The sequence below is a fragment of the Triturus cristatus genome, chromosome 4_1 (genome assembly GCF_964204655.1).
Source record: "Triturus cristatus chromosome 4_1, aTriCri1.1, whole genome shotgun sequence".
NCBI lineage: Eukaryota > Metazoa > Chordata > Amphibia > Caudata > Salamandridae > Triturus > Triturus cristatus.
In genome coordinates, this window is record NC_140585.1 from 155,477,631 (window position 1) to 155,495,113 (window position 17,483).

General features: G+C 43.8%; 1 protein-coding gene across 5 annotated transcripts in view; it reads right to left on the bottom strand.

Moving 5' to 3' along the window:
* LOC146853751 (glycine N-acyltransferase-like protein 3) overlaps nucleotides 1–17,483 on the bottom strand; it is a 194,842-nt gene that overhangs the window by 22,086 nt on the left and 155,273 nt on the right. For all 5 annotated transcript variants that reach the window (XM_085650388.1, XM_085650390.1, XM_085650389.1 and 2 more), the window contains 2 exons: nucleotides 13,701–13,821; nucleotides 6,664–6,790 (listed from right to left, as the gene is read on the bottom strand). In XM_085650388.1, coding sequence (XP_085506514.1) covers nucleotides 6,664–6,790; nucleotides 13,701–13,821 — 248 coding nt within the window. The remainder of the gene's footprint in view (nucleotides 1–6,663; nucleotides 6,791–13,700; nucleotides 13,822–17,483) is intronic.

The window sequence follows — 17,483 nt, forward strand, 5'->3', positions numbered from 1 at the left end:
CCCTTTTTCTCAGCCCCTGCTTGACGGATCAGCCCAAAACTTTCAAGACATCTGCTGAAGTGATCAGCGTACTAGATTTGACAAACTTGTGAGGATTCATTATTGGCAGATTAAAAAATGGTCTTCCTAAGGAGGCTCCACACCAACTATTACTACCTACTGGCAACACCGAGTAGGTAATATTTATCCTCTAGATCATGTCGCTACTAGATAAGGCATTACCGAAGGTAAGTAACAAGTCCATCTGATAGAGACAACTAGCCGCAGGTACCTTAACCTGTGCACAGATGCCCAAGGAAAGAAAGGTTTTAAACCGTCTGTAGGACCAAATGACCAAAGAGGCCCTTCCTATGGACCTGATTGTCCAGGAAATAATGCTTGGCAAACTTGTGCAGGGATGGCCATGTAGCCACCTGGCAGATGTCAAGAACTGGGACACCATGCTGGAGAGCCTTGGTAGCTGCCTTAGCTTTGGTGGGATGATCTCTGAAGCCTTATTCAGGCGGCTGTATCTTTGTCAAAGCATAACATATTTTATTATAGAGGATAACCCATCGTGAGATGGTCCTCTTCTGTACAGCACATCCCTTCTTTGCTCCAATGTATCACACACCACCAGGAACTCTTTTGTCCAATGAAGGTAGAACGATATTGCTCTTTTTGGGTCCAGACGGTTGAGACGTTCCTCTTCCATAGAAGGATGCAGAGGAGCAGAGAAGGTGGGCAAGGTGACAAATTGCCATTGGTGAAAATTTGACAGAACTTTAGGCAAAAAAGAAACCCTTGTGGAAAGCACTACCGTGTCTGGAAAGACTGTATGGTAAGGAGGCTGATAGAAAAGCGTCTTCAACTCGCTCACCCTCCTGACAGAGGTTATTGCCACTATAAAGGCTGTCCTAATGATGAGCTGCTGGAGGGGACAATTGTTCAGTGGCTCAAATATTTCACACATCAGATAAGTGAGGGCCACGTTAAGGTCCCACTGCGGCATGTTGAAAAGTGAAGGCAGAAACAAATGTGTAAGCCCCTACTGAAATCTATGTACAATAGGGCACTTAAATAGGGACGGTTGGTCTGGTAACCGTAAAAAGGCAGACAGGGACAAAAGATAATCCCTTAGAGTGCCCAGAGCTGAGCCCTGCTGGGCTAGCACAGAATGAAAAGATGAATGTCAGAGAGGAAGGCAGACAAAGGGTAGATAGACCATGTTGTACAATATTAGCAAAGTTATTGCCATCAGCAGGCATATACCGACTTAGTGGAGGGACACCTGGCTTTCAAAATACCTTTGCACACTTCAGGTGGAAGGTTGGATGCTATCAACTGTCGCCACTCAATTTCCATCCAACAAGGTGGAGGGTTAACAGGTTTGAGTGGCGGACCCTCCCCTGCTGCTGTGACAGAAGATCCTCTCGAAGGGGCAGCCTGATCAGAGAATTGATGCTCATCTGCTGAAGCTCAGGATACTAAACTCTCCGTGCCCTGTCCGGAGCCAAAAGAATGACTTGTGCCTAGTCTCTCCAAGTTTTCTTGAGCACTATGGACGGGAGTGGTATGGGCGGAAAGCCAGAAAGGAGATCGGAGCTACACTCGAGATGAAAAGCGTCGCCGAACGAGAGCTGCCTTTGAAACTTTAATGCACAATAACTGATGACCTTGCACGTTCTTGGCACCGATGAAAGAGTCCTTGTGCCATCTCCGGATGGAGAGGCCAGTCATGACCTGCTAGGCACCAACAGTTGAGTTTGTCTGACCAGGTGTTCAAGGAACTGGCCAGGTGTTGAACCACCAGGGATGTGCCCTGCTGTTTGAGCCAAGTCCAAAGGAGAAGGGCCTCTTGACAGAGGCTCCATGACCCCACCAGCCCTGTTTGTTGCAGTACCACATGGGGGTGGTATTGTCCATGAACACATGAACAAGCCTTCCCTTATGGGATGGTAAGAAGACTTTCAGTGCCAATCAGAAGGCACAGAGCTCCAAAAAGTTGATATGGAGCCCTGCTTCCACCGGAGACCAGAGTCCTCTGATCTCCACCTCCCCAGATGGCTGCCCCATCCCAAAAGTATTGCATCAGTCACTACTGTGAGATCTGGTGGGGGAAGGGAGAGGTGTCTGCCTCTGACCCAATTGTGGTTTGTCAAATACCACTGCAGATCTTTTGCAGTTCTTTTCGAAATCTGGACCAGGTTGATGAGATTTCCCTGATGCTGTGCCCACTGGAACTTCAGGTCCCACTGCAGAGCCTGCCTGTGCCATCTGGCATGAGTCCTCAGCAGGAAACAGGTGGCCAAGGGGCCCAACAGTCTCAGAGTCATTCTCACCAAAATCCACGATAGAGACTGAAACATTGGTTTCGTAGCCTGAATATCCTGAACTTGCCGCTCGAGAGGATAGGCCCGAAACTGCACCGTGTACAGTTCTGATGAAAGGTAGAATCTGGGAGGGAGTCAGGTGTGGCTTTGGCACATTGATAATGAACCTCTGGAAATGCAGGAGGTTCACCGTAGTGTGGAGGTGGGAGATGACAGCCTGGGGCGAACCTGTCTGTAACAGCCAGTGATCGAGGTTGGGGGAAGACTGGAACCCCTGATCTGCACAGATGAGCAGCGACCACTGCCATCACCTTTGTTAACACCCAAGGGGCACTAGTGAGGCCAAAAGAGAGCACGGTAAAGTGAAAGTGCTTGTGGCCTTCCATAAGCCGCAGGTAGCGGCAATGGGCAGGCATGATGGGGATATGGAAATAGGCATCCTGCAAGTCCAATGCTACTATGTTGTCTACCGGGTCCAGGGCAGGAGGAACCTGAGCCAGAATGAGCTTGAACTTCTTTTTTTGAGAAAGTAGTTGAGGGTTCTGAGATTGAGGATCGGATGGAGGCCGATGTCCTTTTTTTGAGGACCAGGAAGTAGTTGGAATAGCAACCACAGCCTACTTTTGACCCCGGAATCCGCTCTATAGCTCCCTTGGCCAAGAGAGTCTTGACTTCCTCTTGAAACAAAGTAAGGTGATCCTCCATCAGCTGATTATATGTTGGAGGCATGGAGGAAAGGGTAGTCTCGAAAGGGAGGGAGTAGCCCTTTTGGACTACTTGCACAACCCACCTGTTGGAGGTGATGTTCCCCCAGTGGTGGAGGTGATGGCATATCCTGCCACCAACTGGATGCCCATTGTCTGGGAGGATCAGACTAGGAAGGTTTGGAAGTGGCCGAGGGAGAGGAGATTGTGGTCTGACCTGACGTCTGCCCACCAGACCGACTGGGTATGGGCAAAGCGCGCCCATGGCCATGCAGAGGTTGTTTAACTTGCGTGACCCCCTGGCTGGGATATGGCTGGTGCAGTTGGAAACCCCTTCTATGGGCACGAAAGGAGGGAAAAAGGCGGATACAGGATGGGATTATATGGAGAGGCCCAAGGACTTGGCCATAGCCCTCGACTCCTTTAAGAGCTTTAGCACTGCATCTGCCCTGTCTCTAAAGAGACGAGAGGCATCAAAGGGCATGTCCATCAGGTTGGCTTGGCTATCCTCCAAGAAGTCAGACGTTCTTAATCAAGAGTGGTGTCTAACTGCCACCACCGAGGAAATTGCTCTGCCCACTGAGCTTCTTGTGTTAAGGCCACAGTGTATAGTGAACTTTGCTGCATCTCTCCAGTCTACAACACCTTGAGAGACAACAGCCCGGGCCTCATCAGGGTCTTGTGGCAACACTTGTGCAACCACATCCTACAGCCATGCAGTGTTTATTGACCGCAATGCTGGGCTGGTGTAAGAAAACATTTCACTTCTGAAGCTAAACAGCCTCTTGGATTCCCTATTCGGGAATATGGAAGGGAACACGCCACCGGAAGTAGAGTTTTGGACCATGAAGCTCTCAGGGGTTGGTTGGGAGGTGATGAAAGCTGAGTCACAAGATGCAGGTCGATGGCGGCGGTTGAGGGTTCTACTCACAGTTGTCCCAGTGCTGGGTTTGGACCAAATCCCCATACCAACATTGGTCAAGGCCTTATTAAATTGCAGCAAGGGTTCCGAGGTAGTGACAACAGACTGTAGACATTTGTCTTGACTGCCACGGTAGGAAGCTGCAGGTCCAAGACCTCTGCAGCCCTACGTACCACCATGGCAAATGAAGATTCCACCTCCATACCCAGGTTAGGAGGGGAAAGCATGCCATGCTCTGGGGAGGTATCCAAGTCACTGGAGTGACCAGTTTCACATACCAGCCCATTCTCTTCAGTGTCATGTGGGACTTCCAAAGGGTCCTGCATTCCCTCCTAACCTTCCTCCAATCGTATGCCCTCGGAATAAGGCTGAGGATACGACATAGAGCCGGAAGGCCCTGTCGGCGCCAGTCTCAGCGTCAGTGGATGCCTGACTGTCCCTGTGTTGTCGGGGATAAGAACGGGGCTGGCGCTGCTGGTGGGCACCGGCAACATCGAGGGCATGGGACACAGGTTCAGGGGAAGATTGAAAGGGTGGAACCAACACCAGTCTGGATCTGGGAACGGATCCATGAGGAGCCTTGGGCACAGGGGTCGCAGCTGCCAGCGCAGAACCCAGAGGAGCTCCTTCTGCTGAGCCTGCGGGGTTTGAAGGTGCACTGGCATGGTCAGGTTGCCCAAATACGGCACACATGGCATCATAGACTACTTTCAACTGAGCAGGAGTCACTCCCATCCCCAGAAAGGGAGTGAAATGCACTGCCGACGAGGCATTCGCTCAGCGGAGTAGGGCCTCGAATGCTGAGAATCCTCCGTCTTGTCAAGTGACGAACGGGGCGAAGTCAAAGCATGCTTCAACTTCTTGTGCTTCTTATGATGCTTTTTACCTAACCCTCTTGAAGATTTCAAATGGGAGGACAAAGACCTGGAACCCCCGGAGTGGTGCTCGGAGCTTCCTCTTGACCAAAACCACAAGTTCTCCAAGGCACCTGATGCCGGGCTGCAAGCAGCTTTAGGGACTGCTGCCTCAAAGCTTTTGGTGACATGGACAGGCAGTTAGAGCAAGACTTCAAGTTGTGGTCATGCTCCAGGCACCAAAGGCCCATGAGGTGGGGGTCCCTTGCCAAAATGGCTCGGTGACAAGAGCCACACGGTTCAAACCCTGAGGTCTTCTTGGACAGCCTACACACTGAAAAAAGATTTGACAAAAAGGCAAAAAAAAGGCTGTCAAAACATTACAGGGGGTAGCTCTCTTTGACAGATCTACACTGACTGGCGCAGAAAGAAACGAACTGACATCATAGAACCGAGATGGCATATATATATAGAAGATGCAGATGTCATGACGATGAACTTGACGACATACGACATCACGGTGGGTCAACCGATTCCACCTACCGGTGTTCAGGTATACTGCTAAGAAAAATCTTCCGGATCCAACCTGACGCTTGGAAGATTACAGGTAAGGAATCTGCAGCTAGAAGTCTCTTTCAGATAAGGGACTTACAGGTAAATTAAATATGCCAATTGTGGACAAGCCAATGCTACTATATTTAGAAAGGAGAGCACATGCTCTTTAGTATTGGTTAGCAGTGGGGAAAAGTGCCCAGAGTCCTAGGGCCACTAAAAATGAATCCAGCAAAAAGGGGAGGAGGAAGGCAAAAAGTTTGGGGTGACGCTGCAGGAAGGGCCAATTCCAACATATATAAATACATTTTACAACTTACAAATATAACATATAAATATATATTTTAAAATAAATGTGAAAAATAAACATAACACAATTATTAAATAAACTTGAGTACTCAAATATGAATACTAATAATAAGAAATAATAACAACACTGAATATTGAAATTAGTTTGGAAACATACACAATAAATTGATTACAATATAACCCCCCAAAGTGTATAATTAATTAAGAAATGTAAACTAAAAAACAATTGAATCACAAAAAATAAATATGAATTTTCTGAAAGAATGCAGATAAAAAAAATGTAGACTTGGAGGGATCAGATTAACAGTCCTCACTCCAAACTAAGCAACATCAGGGAAAGTGTTAAACTTTGAAGGGATCACATTTGCTACTTTCACTCCAACCTGACCAACAGTAGGGAAACTGTTGAACATTGTAGGAGTCAGGTTTACTATTCCCACTCAACCTGATAAACAGGAGGGAAAGTGGTGGACTCTGGAGGGGTCAGATTTGCCATCCCCACTAAAACACAAGAGACAGTAGGGAATGTGTTGGCCTTTGGAGGGACCATATTTATTATTCCCAGTCCAACCTGAGCAACAGTAGGGAGGCCTAAACCATATATGCAGATGAGCAGAGATTAATATCCATTGTGATGGTAGAGGAGGGGCACTCTACACATTCAATATAGTATATCATAATAATAGGTAACATTTTACACTGTGCACATCTACATATATATATATATATGCTATATACAAATGAGGCACATGGAGATAACAATTTTCCTATAATCAAGCAGCTTGGTTAAACAGTTATGCAAGAAAATCACATTTATTTATTTAATTCACAACCGGCTATTTGGCATGTCATATGTGCGGACTGTGGCTCACTTTCCCGATTTATCTTATCTACATTTTGGCTGCATTATAGTTGATAAATATTTTTCTTCACAAAAAAACCTCTAAAATGCCATTTTCTGAAATAATGCAATATCATACTTTTCTTGTATTCAAGTAAATGCTGCTCACCTTGGGCTTGGTGTAGGAAAGTATGTTTGTTTGTCCTGGTAGAAGGTGATCAGTGTTGTCATTTCAGTCCTTGTGTGTCTTAAGCGCGCCGCATTGAAGAGTATCTCTCCCAAGAAGCACTGGAGCCCTGCAGATGGGAGTACACTGAAGTCAGGTGGTGTTGTCATGAGAGCTCAAGAGGGAATATTTTATACAAATATTTTATGATGGAGGGTTCATATTGAGATTTCAAAGTCAGGATGACATAGGTGCAGAGGTATAATCACAAAACGTGTAACAAAATTAGAGAAGACACTAGATTAAAACACTAGAAATGAAAAGTAGTGAACAGGTTGCATGAAGGAAGAATGAAGGGCAGGAAGAGGAATAGCAGAAAGAAGAGGTTGAATAGTTTGCAAAGAGATACTCATATGTTAGCAGTTTGAAACAGGAACATTAGGAGTGTCATAAATTCAGTACAATTAATATATTCTGTGCTCAATGACATCAAAATTCAAAATAATTTGAATTTGTTGTAGTATTTTCTAAATACATAGGTGTTTAATATAAATTAATGTATTAATGTTTCATTTTCAAATGTAGGACCACTTTTGAAATTAATATATGAAATTAATGTACTTGATTATCAAGCATAAATATGTTTACCTTTATTTTAATTTTATTAACCGTTTTTCCTGTTCCCAAAGCTTTACTATAGGGACATCTCTGCTACCGGGCTACTATTTTATCTAGCACACCTATTGTGACCTATGCTTCAGTCAAATGCCTTGACATTCCCTGTCGCCTCACCTTTACATCGAGTAATAATGCTGCTACATGTACAGGCTCCTTGAATGGCAGACTGAAATACTAAGATCCATACTTTTTTGTTTCTAAGGTTCACCCTCCCAGATTTGTGATGAGTGCAGCAGTACTTCTTTTACTAAATTATGTTGCCCTACTCAGGGGCATATCAGCAAGGCGAGGCGATAGAATTATCGCCGCTTTTGCGGCCGTTTTCGGCCGAAAAGCAGCGATAATTTTACCGCCTAATTAGCAAGCTCACGGTAACGTGTGAAAACTTGCGTTAGCGTAGGAATTCCTAACGCCCAGCTTTGCATCTCTAATGAGATGTAAAGTGGGCGTTCTTGACTTGATATGACAGGAAGCCCCACGCTATGAAGCATAGCAGCAAGAAAAGTAGCGATAACCCCTGTTATGGCTACTTTCCTTACGCCTGCTTCAGGACCGACTTAGCCATGATATCCTATGGAGGGAGGATATCATGGCTAAGTTTGTGAGTCCCTATCATCAAGCTAACGCAACATTGCGTGAGATTATCTCTGGGTTTTCAGCGATAATCTCACGTTAGGCAGTTAGCGTGATGATTTTTATCGCTTTTGAGATAAGCGTTGCTGATAGCACGCTATCTCAGCGATAAAAATCTACGCTAGCCAGCGATAATTATCCTAGCACTAAGTGCGCTTAGCGATAATTATCGCCGGTTGTTGCTGATATGCCCCTCAGAAAGTAGTGTCCACCTCTGCAAATGTATTCCCCACTGAGATCCAGCGCACAGAGCAGAGTGTAAGAAACGAACTGGGATAGAGTAGCCGATGAAGTGGTAATCAGATAAGCAGGGAGTAAAGGGTCAGAGGAGGTATCCACTGTAACCAATGCTTCAGCAATATGTGCCATTCAATATGCTATACCAGTCAAGGAGGTGGAATACAGCGCACTCCGGGAAAATAACCTCTCTCCCTAACAGGTCAGAGCTCATGAATATTTAAAAAATGAACAGAAGTACATAGGAATCAAAGAATCAAAATGAATAGTTAAATAATCAGATGAGGTGAAGTATGTTGGTGATCATAAGTATTCAGCAGCGGTGCATCCCCGGCCTCACTCCTCAATTTTGCAATAGAAACCCTCCAAATCCAGTCCAACCTCCTGAACCAGACACATGTGGTTGATGAAGCACACTAGGCAGGTGTCATATCCATGTGTTATATCCAGTAAGACGGGTGTAGGTAGTCTCTCCACACATGGTCAGCTCTAGTGTTTGACTGCAACACCGCTTTCGAGATTATCCATTAGTACACACAGTGGCAGCTATAACTTGTAGTGGTCTGGGGGATAATGAAGTCTCAGTGCCCAGGAGTGGCCAGATATTGGATCCATCCGAAGAACTACAGACAATCCAACACACACGCGCACACACACACACACACACACACACAGAAAAAATGTACTCTGATTTTTTGCAGGTTTTTTGTTGGAACTAAACTATATTCTTATTTTTTGCCACTCAAGAAAGTATTAATTTAAACAAGAAATTTAAGTGCAACGTTAAATGCTATGTTTTAATGTTCAGCAAACGACCAGGTAATTGATTGTTTCCAGAACCAGGCAAAACTCAGCTGAGCCTTTATTCTGTATATTTATTGACATTTAATGCCCCACCAGGAATTAACATGTATCCCTAGAACACAATTAGTCAGGCAGTAATGGCTACACTAGCATGTAGCATTATAGTCCGGTCAATACTCATGTATTCTATGTTCTGATTCTGTCATAAATACACAGTGTGATGCTAAGAGCCATATGTATTGAAATATTTCTCGAATGTACATCAATATTGTTATCACCTGCAGTTATTTCATGCATATCACATGCTCCTGTTACTTGCATCGCGTAATAATTGCAGGATCTATTGTAATTCTATGGTTTGGGCCACCTGATGAAAAGAACATTGATCACTTACTGAAATATGTACATAAATACCATTACTGAAGCATTTGGAATTGTGTATTATTCGTCATAAACAATGTTAAAGAATCCTAAATGCCCAGATAGTTTAGGAGCATATTCAAATGAATTTTAATTCAAGCAGGAGGCAAATAACATATTAGTTAACTTGTTTTAAATTATTGCCTTGTCACATGGGGTACTGACTTGAGGCCATTTTGTAAATGGCTCTATCACAAAGCTCGTTTTTGACCCGTGACCAAGGCTTTCGCAAAAATGTGGCGGGGTCATTGGTAAATCGGGATCATGGATGGAGAATGAAGGTGGTGTTAGGACGTGCAGAGCGGAGTTTTAATTGCAGGATATTCTTGATCAGTAAGTAGACATCATTGTTGCAGAATGTTGGAGGGATCACAGGGCAATACAATAAAGATGCCATGGGCATGAGAGAGTAGGAAAGGATGAAGGAAGTGGTCTCCTGAATCCTGGGAGCTGATGTGGGGCAACACCAAACTCTACAGATATCTTCAATAAACAGATAGTGACACTGTTTTGTCAGCACAGATCTTGCAATCAGTGCTCAACTTTCAAAACTGTGCTCTGTGGAATATATTTTTATAATCTCAGCTGTGATGCATTCTGACAAAGCCTGAGGTCCATCACAAAAGGGCATACCAGTACTGTCAATTTGTGAAATAGAATCAATTGTTGTGTCCAAGTGTAACAATTTTGAAGCATATATCTTCTGATTAGCCAAATGATATCACTTGGTCTCTTTACTCAAGCGAGAAACAAGAAGCATGTCCAGGTTCACAAACCAACATACAATACATATGCAGGCGTTCACTCTCAATGAGACGATGGGATGAGAGAGCATCAACAGGCGGTATTGCCTCAACTTGCGACTACATGGCCACACTCTTTCATTCTCCCAGTGTTAAGAGCAATTCGCGTAACCTTGGAAATATTGGTGACGTCGGGAAACTAATTCCCACTGACCATACCATGTCCACAGATTGGTGGTTAATAACCATGCAATAATATCACATATAATGTTTGGTTTTACACATCGGCATAGCTACGAGCCCTTACAGGTCTTTACAAAAGCCATAGGCCAAACATGCTTTTTGAAGCAGCTGAAATATGTTGTACCATTTACATGGCAGGATAATATTAACACTTATTCATCACCTATAATTCTCATTAGCATCCACCCAAGAAAACCAAGAATTAAATAGACGTGATTGATATATCTTGGATCGTCTTAGTTTCTCTCTGGCATCAGAAGCAATACTCCCAGGCAAATCATTTACAATACAAGAAGCCCTCACTCCCACTGCCTGATGGTTGTAGCCTGTTTCGACTTCCACCAGTCAAGTTGTGGGAAAGTGCAATCGTGTGGGTGAGGGCCCTCCTTTTCCCAGCGCCAACGCTATCCCAGAATTGGTGACAACAGTCAGACCAGCCCTATTCTTCTGCTGTTGTGTCTTTGGTAGACACTCTCAGGCACATCAAGAGGAGACAGTCTGGCATTGTTTCTGCTGTGTCTGATATTGACTTAGGAGCTCCGCATGAGGCTGGTGGTAACAAGGCATCTCCAACAATGAGCAGATGCGGACTGAGCTAACACCTCGGTTCTCCTGCCTCATTTACATGTTGGGGGGGCCAAGGATTGTATCTCCCATCGTTGGAAACGCCCTTTGCAATGGACAACTGATGAAAACATGGCGACAAATGGCCTGCCCTATTTAGGGATTTGGCTACAGCATCGACATCTGTTTTCCCTCACCTGCTGTGCTGTTCATGGTTGTAGCATTTTGGAAAATAAAACCATATACTCACCCACTTAGAAAAAAAAGTAAAGAGAGCTTCAAGGACAGCCTTTTTTTCTTTTTTCTAAATGCAAAAAACTGCGCCATGTCATAATGGTGTACCGGATCAGCAAACATTGTTACTTTAAACTGAAAACGGGCTCCGACTGATTCAGCAGAGGTTGGTGTCTCTGTTTTCCCAGCTGCTTTGCAGCCAATCTACACCGGGTTAAATGAGGGCCCAAGCGAAGCAAGGGAGGGCCCAAGTCTGGTGTGTACATAATACACTTAGGATGAGAAGCAATCAGTCCTGGATGCAATATGTCCACTATCTGAAGGTATAGTTTTGTATTAGATTGGATGTCAGGTGGCTGGTCAATCCTCAATCAAAGCAGCAGAAAGTACATCTCCTCTTTCACACATTTTGCAAGCTAAACCAATTGTTTAAACAAACACACAAACAAACACATGCAGAGCAGATGCTTCAGTGTAATAATATTGGAGGTAAAGTAAATATTCTTTACCATGCTAAGTCATATTTTAGTCCCAAAGCTCAGTGATGTTGCATACCTTGAAGGCAGCACCCCTTAGTAGATTTTGGGGCACATTTATTGATATTTTCCGCAACGAGGCACAGCAAGAGAACTTCCTGTACTGCATTGTGTGAAAGGGAGTGAGCAGGAAATCTCCATCTTTACCAAAATATAAAGCATTTCTGTGCTCTCCTTCATCTGAACTGTGTTCTTCCTAGTGCATATGCAGGCACCCTGGAGATAACTACTTGCACAAAAAAAATTCAAGGATACCTTTTCGTCTTTCTATGTTACGAGGAAAGCATCACACATAGTAAATGCAAAAACAAGGAGAAAGAAATGATCACCAGGTAGGCATACCAGTTTACACAATCCCAGGTTTCAAAACTTGCAAATCTGAAATTGCGTCAGATGTATGGGTGGGTGCACAGGAATGCCATGTTTCACCCATGCAATGCGGCCCAGCTCGACCTGCAACATAACTCAGCACAAGTAGCTACGTTGTGTTGCATTTCTTTGTGTGGCTTTGTAAATCTGAATTAGGGAACTGTGTTGTGTTGCGTCACCTTGTGTGATGTAAACTCCACCAGGCTCCTTAATAAACCTGGCCTTTTGTGTCACTGTGATTTACTGAGACACTGAAAGTGGACAATCACTTTTTAAACACTACAAGTGGGCATGCACTATTGACACTCAAAGTGGGCATGCACTATTGACACTGAACGTTGGCATACACTTTTTAAAGTCACACCCAACCTAACATGTTGATTGTTCTACTCTTGTATGGGATCTTATATGGATTAATTGCAAGTATTGTCATCGTCAAAACAACAAAAATGAGTTGCAACTCCATGACATGTTAAAGGTTCTTTCCTAAAGGTTTGTAATATCCTTAATGGACCTACAGTAACAGGATGATTTGACTAAGTCATTGGGCCATAACATATATATTGAATGTGTTGCACGGATATAATTAACCTTGAAAGAATTTAAAGACAAAAGGCGTTTGGCAAAACAGGAACATGTTGGTTTAATTAAACTCAGCAGCTGAGAGAGCAGTAACAGAGTTGTGTCTGAAGATTGTCTCAATGTACAGAGGTGTTCGCCTGCATTATACAGTTTTTGAAGTACAATAAACCGATTACACATTCTTGTAGAGCACGTAAATCTGGGCCTTGTCATAAACCATGAATTCAACCATCTGATACTGGTGCATAGGGGGTTCTCGACTTTGTGGAGACCCAATGTGGGCCAGTGTGTACGTGTCCAGATGTACTGCATGGGAAGCATGTGATCACTGCGTGTAGAGTACATGCAGTGTTCTGATTGGCTGAGGGTTCCAACCTACATGTGGCATCTGACTTTGTGGAATTTCGGGAATGCGTGCCTTTGGTCAAACATGTTTTTTTGGGGTCAATCTCTTTGCACCTTGTATGGTGTAGCGGTATATCCGTGGGATCAATCTGAGTTTTCCCTGTTTGCACATTTGACTTCGGGCTAAATGTAACCCCATTTATAACCTATCAATTGGAATGCTTGGGTTTGGGTCTCGGGCCTGTCTGTCCATGTATTTCTGACTCAGGGTTGATGGGGAAGTTATCCTGTCTGGATTCGAGAGCAGTGATACGAGTTTGTTATTACATGTACATACAACATGCGGCCATTGTTATCGCATTTACCGACATTCTCATTGTTATGAGTACATTTGTCATGACATACATCAACATCGTATTTATCAGTATTTACATTGTTATGTGTACAAATATTATGGTGTACATTGACATTGACATCACATTCACCAATATCAACACATGCTGTAGAAACTTCCACAGCATTCACAACTCCACTAGTAGACATCCTAAACTTTAAACACGCAATGAGATCAAAATACAGACATATGTAAATGGTGTCTCAGATATAGCTAAAATCCAAAACAAGGATGTATATAAAAATAATACTGTCTCACCTTGCACTTCAAATGACTGGGACCAGTCAATGGCATCGATAAAGGATCCAGGAACACTGGTTGGATCCTTGAAATAGTACACATAGGAATTCATGTACATGTCAGAGCTACTGGTTTCCTCCTATTCAAAATAAGTGAGTAAAAAACACACATTTTAGAATTAAACAATTTCACTAATCATTTTAGGTATGTAAAGATAACGCACAGTGGCAGCTCTACCGCTATGGCAGAGGAGCATCTCCCATCTGCTTCGAAGCTGTGCGAGAAGAGGAAACATAAAATGATAATACCATTCCGACTCAACATTGTACCCTATGCAAATAACACTCAACTCATCCTCTCTCTAGCCAACGAACCCAACTTCTCCAAACACAACTTTCAAGAAGGAATGGAAGCAGTCACCAGGTGGATGAAGATTAGCTGCCTACAACTAAACGCAGACAAAACCGAAGTACTCATCATGGGCCACTCCAAGAAGACTGGAATGTTACCTGGTGGCCCCCTGCCCTCAGGAACCCACCCTTCCCCACTGACCACCCATGCAACGTAGGAATCATCCTGGACTCCGAAAGCAAAATGCACCACCAAATCAACGCCGTCTTCTTCCACACCCTCCGTCTCCTATGAAAGACCTTCAACTGGATTCCCCTTGAACACTGGAAATTCGTCAACCATGCCCTCATCAGCAGCAGACTGGACTACGGCAACGCACTCTACGCTGGAATCAACAAAAAAATCACCCACAAACTCCAGGTCATCCAGAGCGCCTCCACCAGACAACTCCTCAACCTACCACACTACAGCCACATCACCCAACACAAGCGGACACTGCATTGGCTCCCCATCGATAAGAGAATCACCATCAAGCTCCTCACCCATGCCCACAAAACCCTCCACAACACCGGACCTGCCAACCTGAACCACCACCTTTCTTTCCATGCACCCCAATGATCCCTCCACTCAGCCCAACTCTCCCTTGCTACAGTGTTGCGCATCAGGAAGACCGGAGCAGGAGGCTGTTCCTTCTCCTTCCTCGAGGCCAAGACATGGAACACCCTCCCTCTCCACTCCAACAGACACCAACACTCTCCAAGTTCATGAAGGACCTCAAGGCCTTGCTCTTCGATGAATAGCTGTGAACATCCGGGAGCTGCGCCCCTCCTCCAAAGTGCCTTGAAACCCTTCGGGTGTAGTTGCGCTTAACAAACCGTGATTGATTGATTGATGTTTTCTGCATTGCAGCTCTGTGCTTGGTCAATGAGGCCTGGCTGTGCTTTCGTTGAAAAAGAGCAGGAGTGGAGATGTGGGACCTGGCGCAATGGTAAGTTTATTTATTTTTGTTTTGAATGATTTTTTCAAAATGTGTGTGACCCCTCCCTCCGCACCACCTGCCCGCCTCACGACCCGCGAGCCATGCCTGCCACCACATTAAATCTAGACTAGCGCAAAATGTAAATTATTCCGCCGTATTTCACTTTACATTCGCTAGATGGAATTCCCAAAACTACATCAGTATGCCACTGCATGTAATTTTCACCATTTTCGGTAAACATTTACCACAAATGAGCCATTTCCATGGGAACACGCACAGGAAACAGCATGGGAACAAGTACTGGAAGACCAGAATGAGAGTGACTGTCGTTCTCATTGCTTTTATTTTTATTTCATTTGTTTTAATTTAACACATTGGCACATTTCCCACTAAAATATAGCGTGAAATGACTGATTTGCATTTTGCAGAATTAAAAGGAATTTAACATAATTTCATGTAATTACACAAAAGCAAATAACACATATTTCGCACACCCATAATTAAATTGTGGGAAACTATATTTCCACTAGCCAGTTTTGTGGGGAGTAACAGATCACTGAACACATTCTTCAATAGGGAGGTTTATGCACGTGTTGCAGAAGAAGAATATTTGCTATTTAACACTTTTCCATTTGGTCCCATAGAGCCTAGCAGAGGAGCCAAAAAGCACTCAGAGGCAGATTTGCTCAGTGTGTGAGTTGCCCTTGTACCATGCAAGCTCTTAAGGTGGATTTACTAAGCCACTCAAAGCCATCTTTTTCACATTACTGCAGTTAGTAACTCGTCATTGAGAAGGCAGTCCACGGGTGGAGCATATGCGTTACCAAGCATCCACCCATGAATTTTGATGCAATTCCATATTTACTAAATTCAGTAGACCAAGGATTGCATCAAAATGGTACCCTTCTCCAAGTGAGGCATAACAAGGAGAAATATCTTTATCTCGCCTTTTTATTTCATGTAGAAAGAGCAAATTGCCTTTAAGGATTGTTTTTGTTCAGGAAGGTGTGCCTTCATGCAAAGTAACAATCCTGGCTGTAAACAGGCATCCTTGCATCATGGCTCTAGGCTGCCTGCATAGGTGCTAGGCAGCACAGTGCACCAGTGCAAAGAGAGAGAAGAAATCATCATATCTTAGTAGATATTGGTACATTTCTGCTCCCTACCGGTGACGCAAAGCTGTGCTGCAAGTTGTCTTGTTGCGATGAGTTGTGTGACTTCATACTAAGCCTGCTCCCATATGCTTTTTTTCCATTTTTAGCCTTATCAGTTTGTTTCAGGATCTTACCGAGATAGGTGGAGTACAGAGATTGGTATATCACGGGAACATGCACTTCACTTGCTGTTATGTCATCAGTAAAGCAATTTTCAGCTCTAAAACTTCACTTTCATGGCATTCTATTAATACCCTGTGCCCATTGCTAGTATTACAGTCATAGCAGTAAAGGGTGTGTAGTCAATTATTTTGTAGCCAAATAATAGTTTTTGCCTCAGTTACTCCCTTTCATTCTGAAATGAAAGTTACTGGGCTATGGTAGAGAAACTTTGCACTGGTGCAAACAGTGCAAAGTTCATTTGCTTTCTGTTTACTCTTGCATCAGGTCTCATCTTGAGAAATGGGCCTTAGCCACCTTCCTGTATTGGAGCAATCTATTAGTTACTCCTACTTTTGTCCTCTATATTTTATGATCTTTTAGAAAGAATGTTGCCACTTGATTTTAATGCATTTTCGAGTTATATTGCTCCTTGTGGTTACTCGCATATTCTGGGGCTGTGCTGCATTTGGATTGTGCACCAAGATCAACGTTTTAAGTTGTATTTAGCTTCATGCAGGTAGCCAGAGTATGTTTCTCAAAATGTTGATAGCTGGTGTTTATTTTATTTTATTTTATTTAGAAAGTTTTATAGAGCGCGAACAAGATCCTAAACGGATATCAGAGCGCTATACAATCAGTAAAGGTTACAATCCAACAAATAGATAGTACACGTAGCGCATACACAGAACATCTTGTGTAGGCAAAGCAATAATCAACCTAAGGAAAAACAAAAAGTCTAGTTGCTTAGATGGTCTATTATGACCATCTTGCTAGGGACACGGATGTGAATGGAACCCAGGTGTCTATAGTCCATAGTTAAGTGAATTTGGCCATGAGTATCGATTTTACCTCCATTTTGAAAGAAGCAGTGGAGGGGTTAAGTCTGGTTTCAGGAGGTAAGGCATTCCAGATTCTGGGAGCCATCCCGGAGAAGGATCTGTTATATGTTTTCTATATGTAATTAAGACCCCTTTCTTGGTCCTCCATTGGTAGATCAATGCAGAGGGTCTCATTGTACTCACCAGTTAACCTTACAAACCAAGAACATTTTGAAATCAAATGTGACTCCTCCAGTTTTCTCTTTGCCCTTAGGTAACGTCTTTTATGTTCATCCCTAAATAATGGACAGCTAAGTCTTTGTCTGGGAAGTGTCAG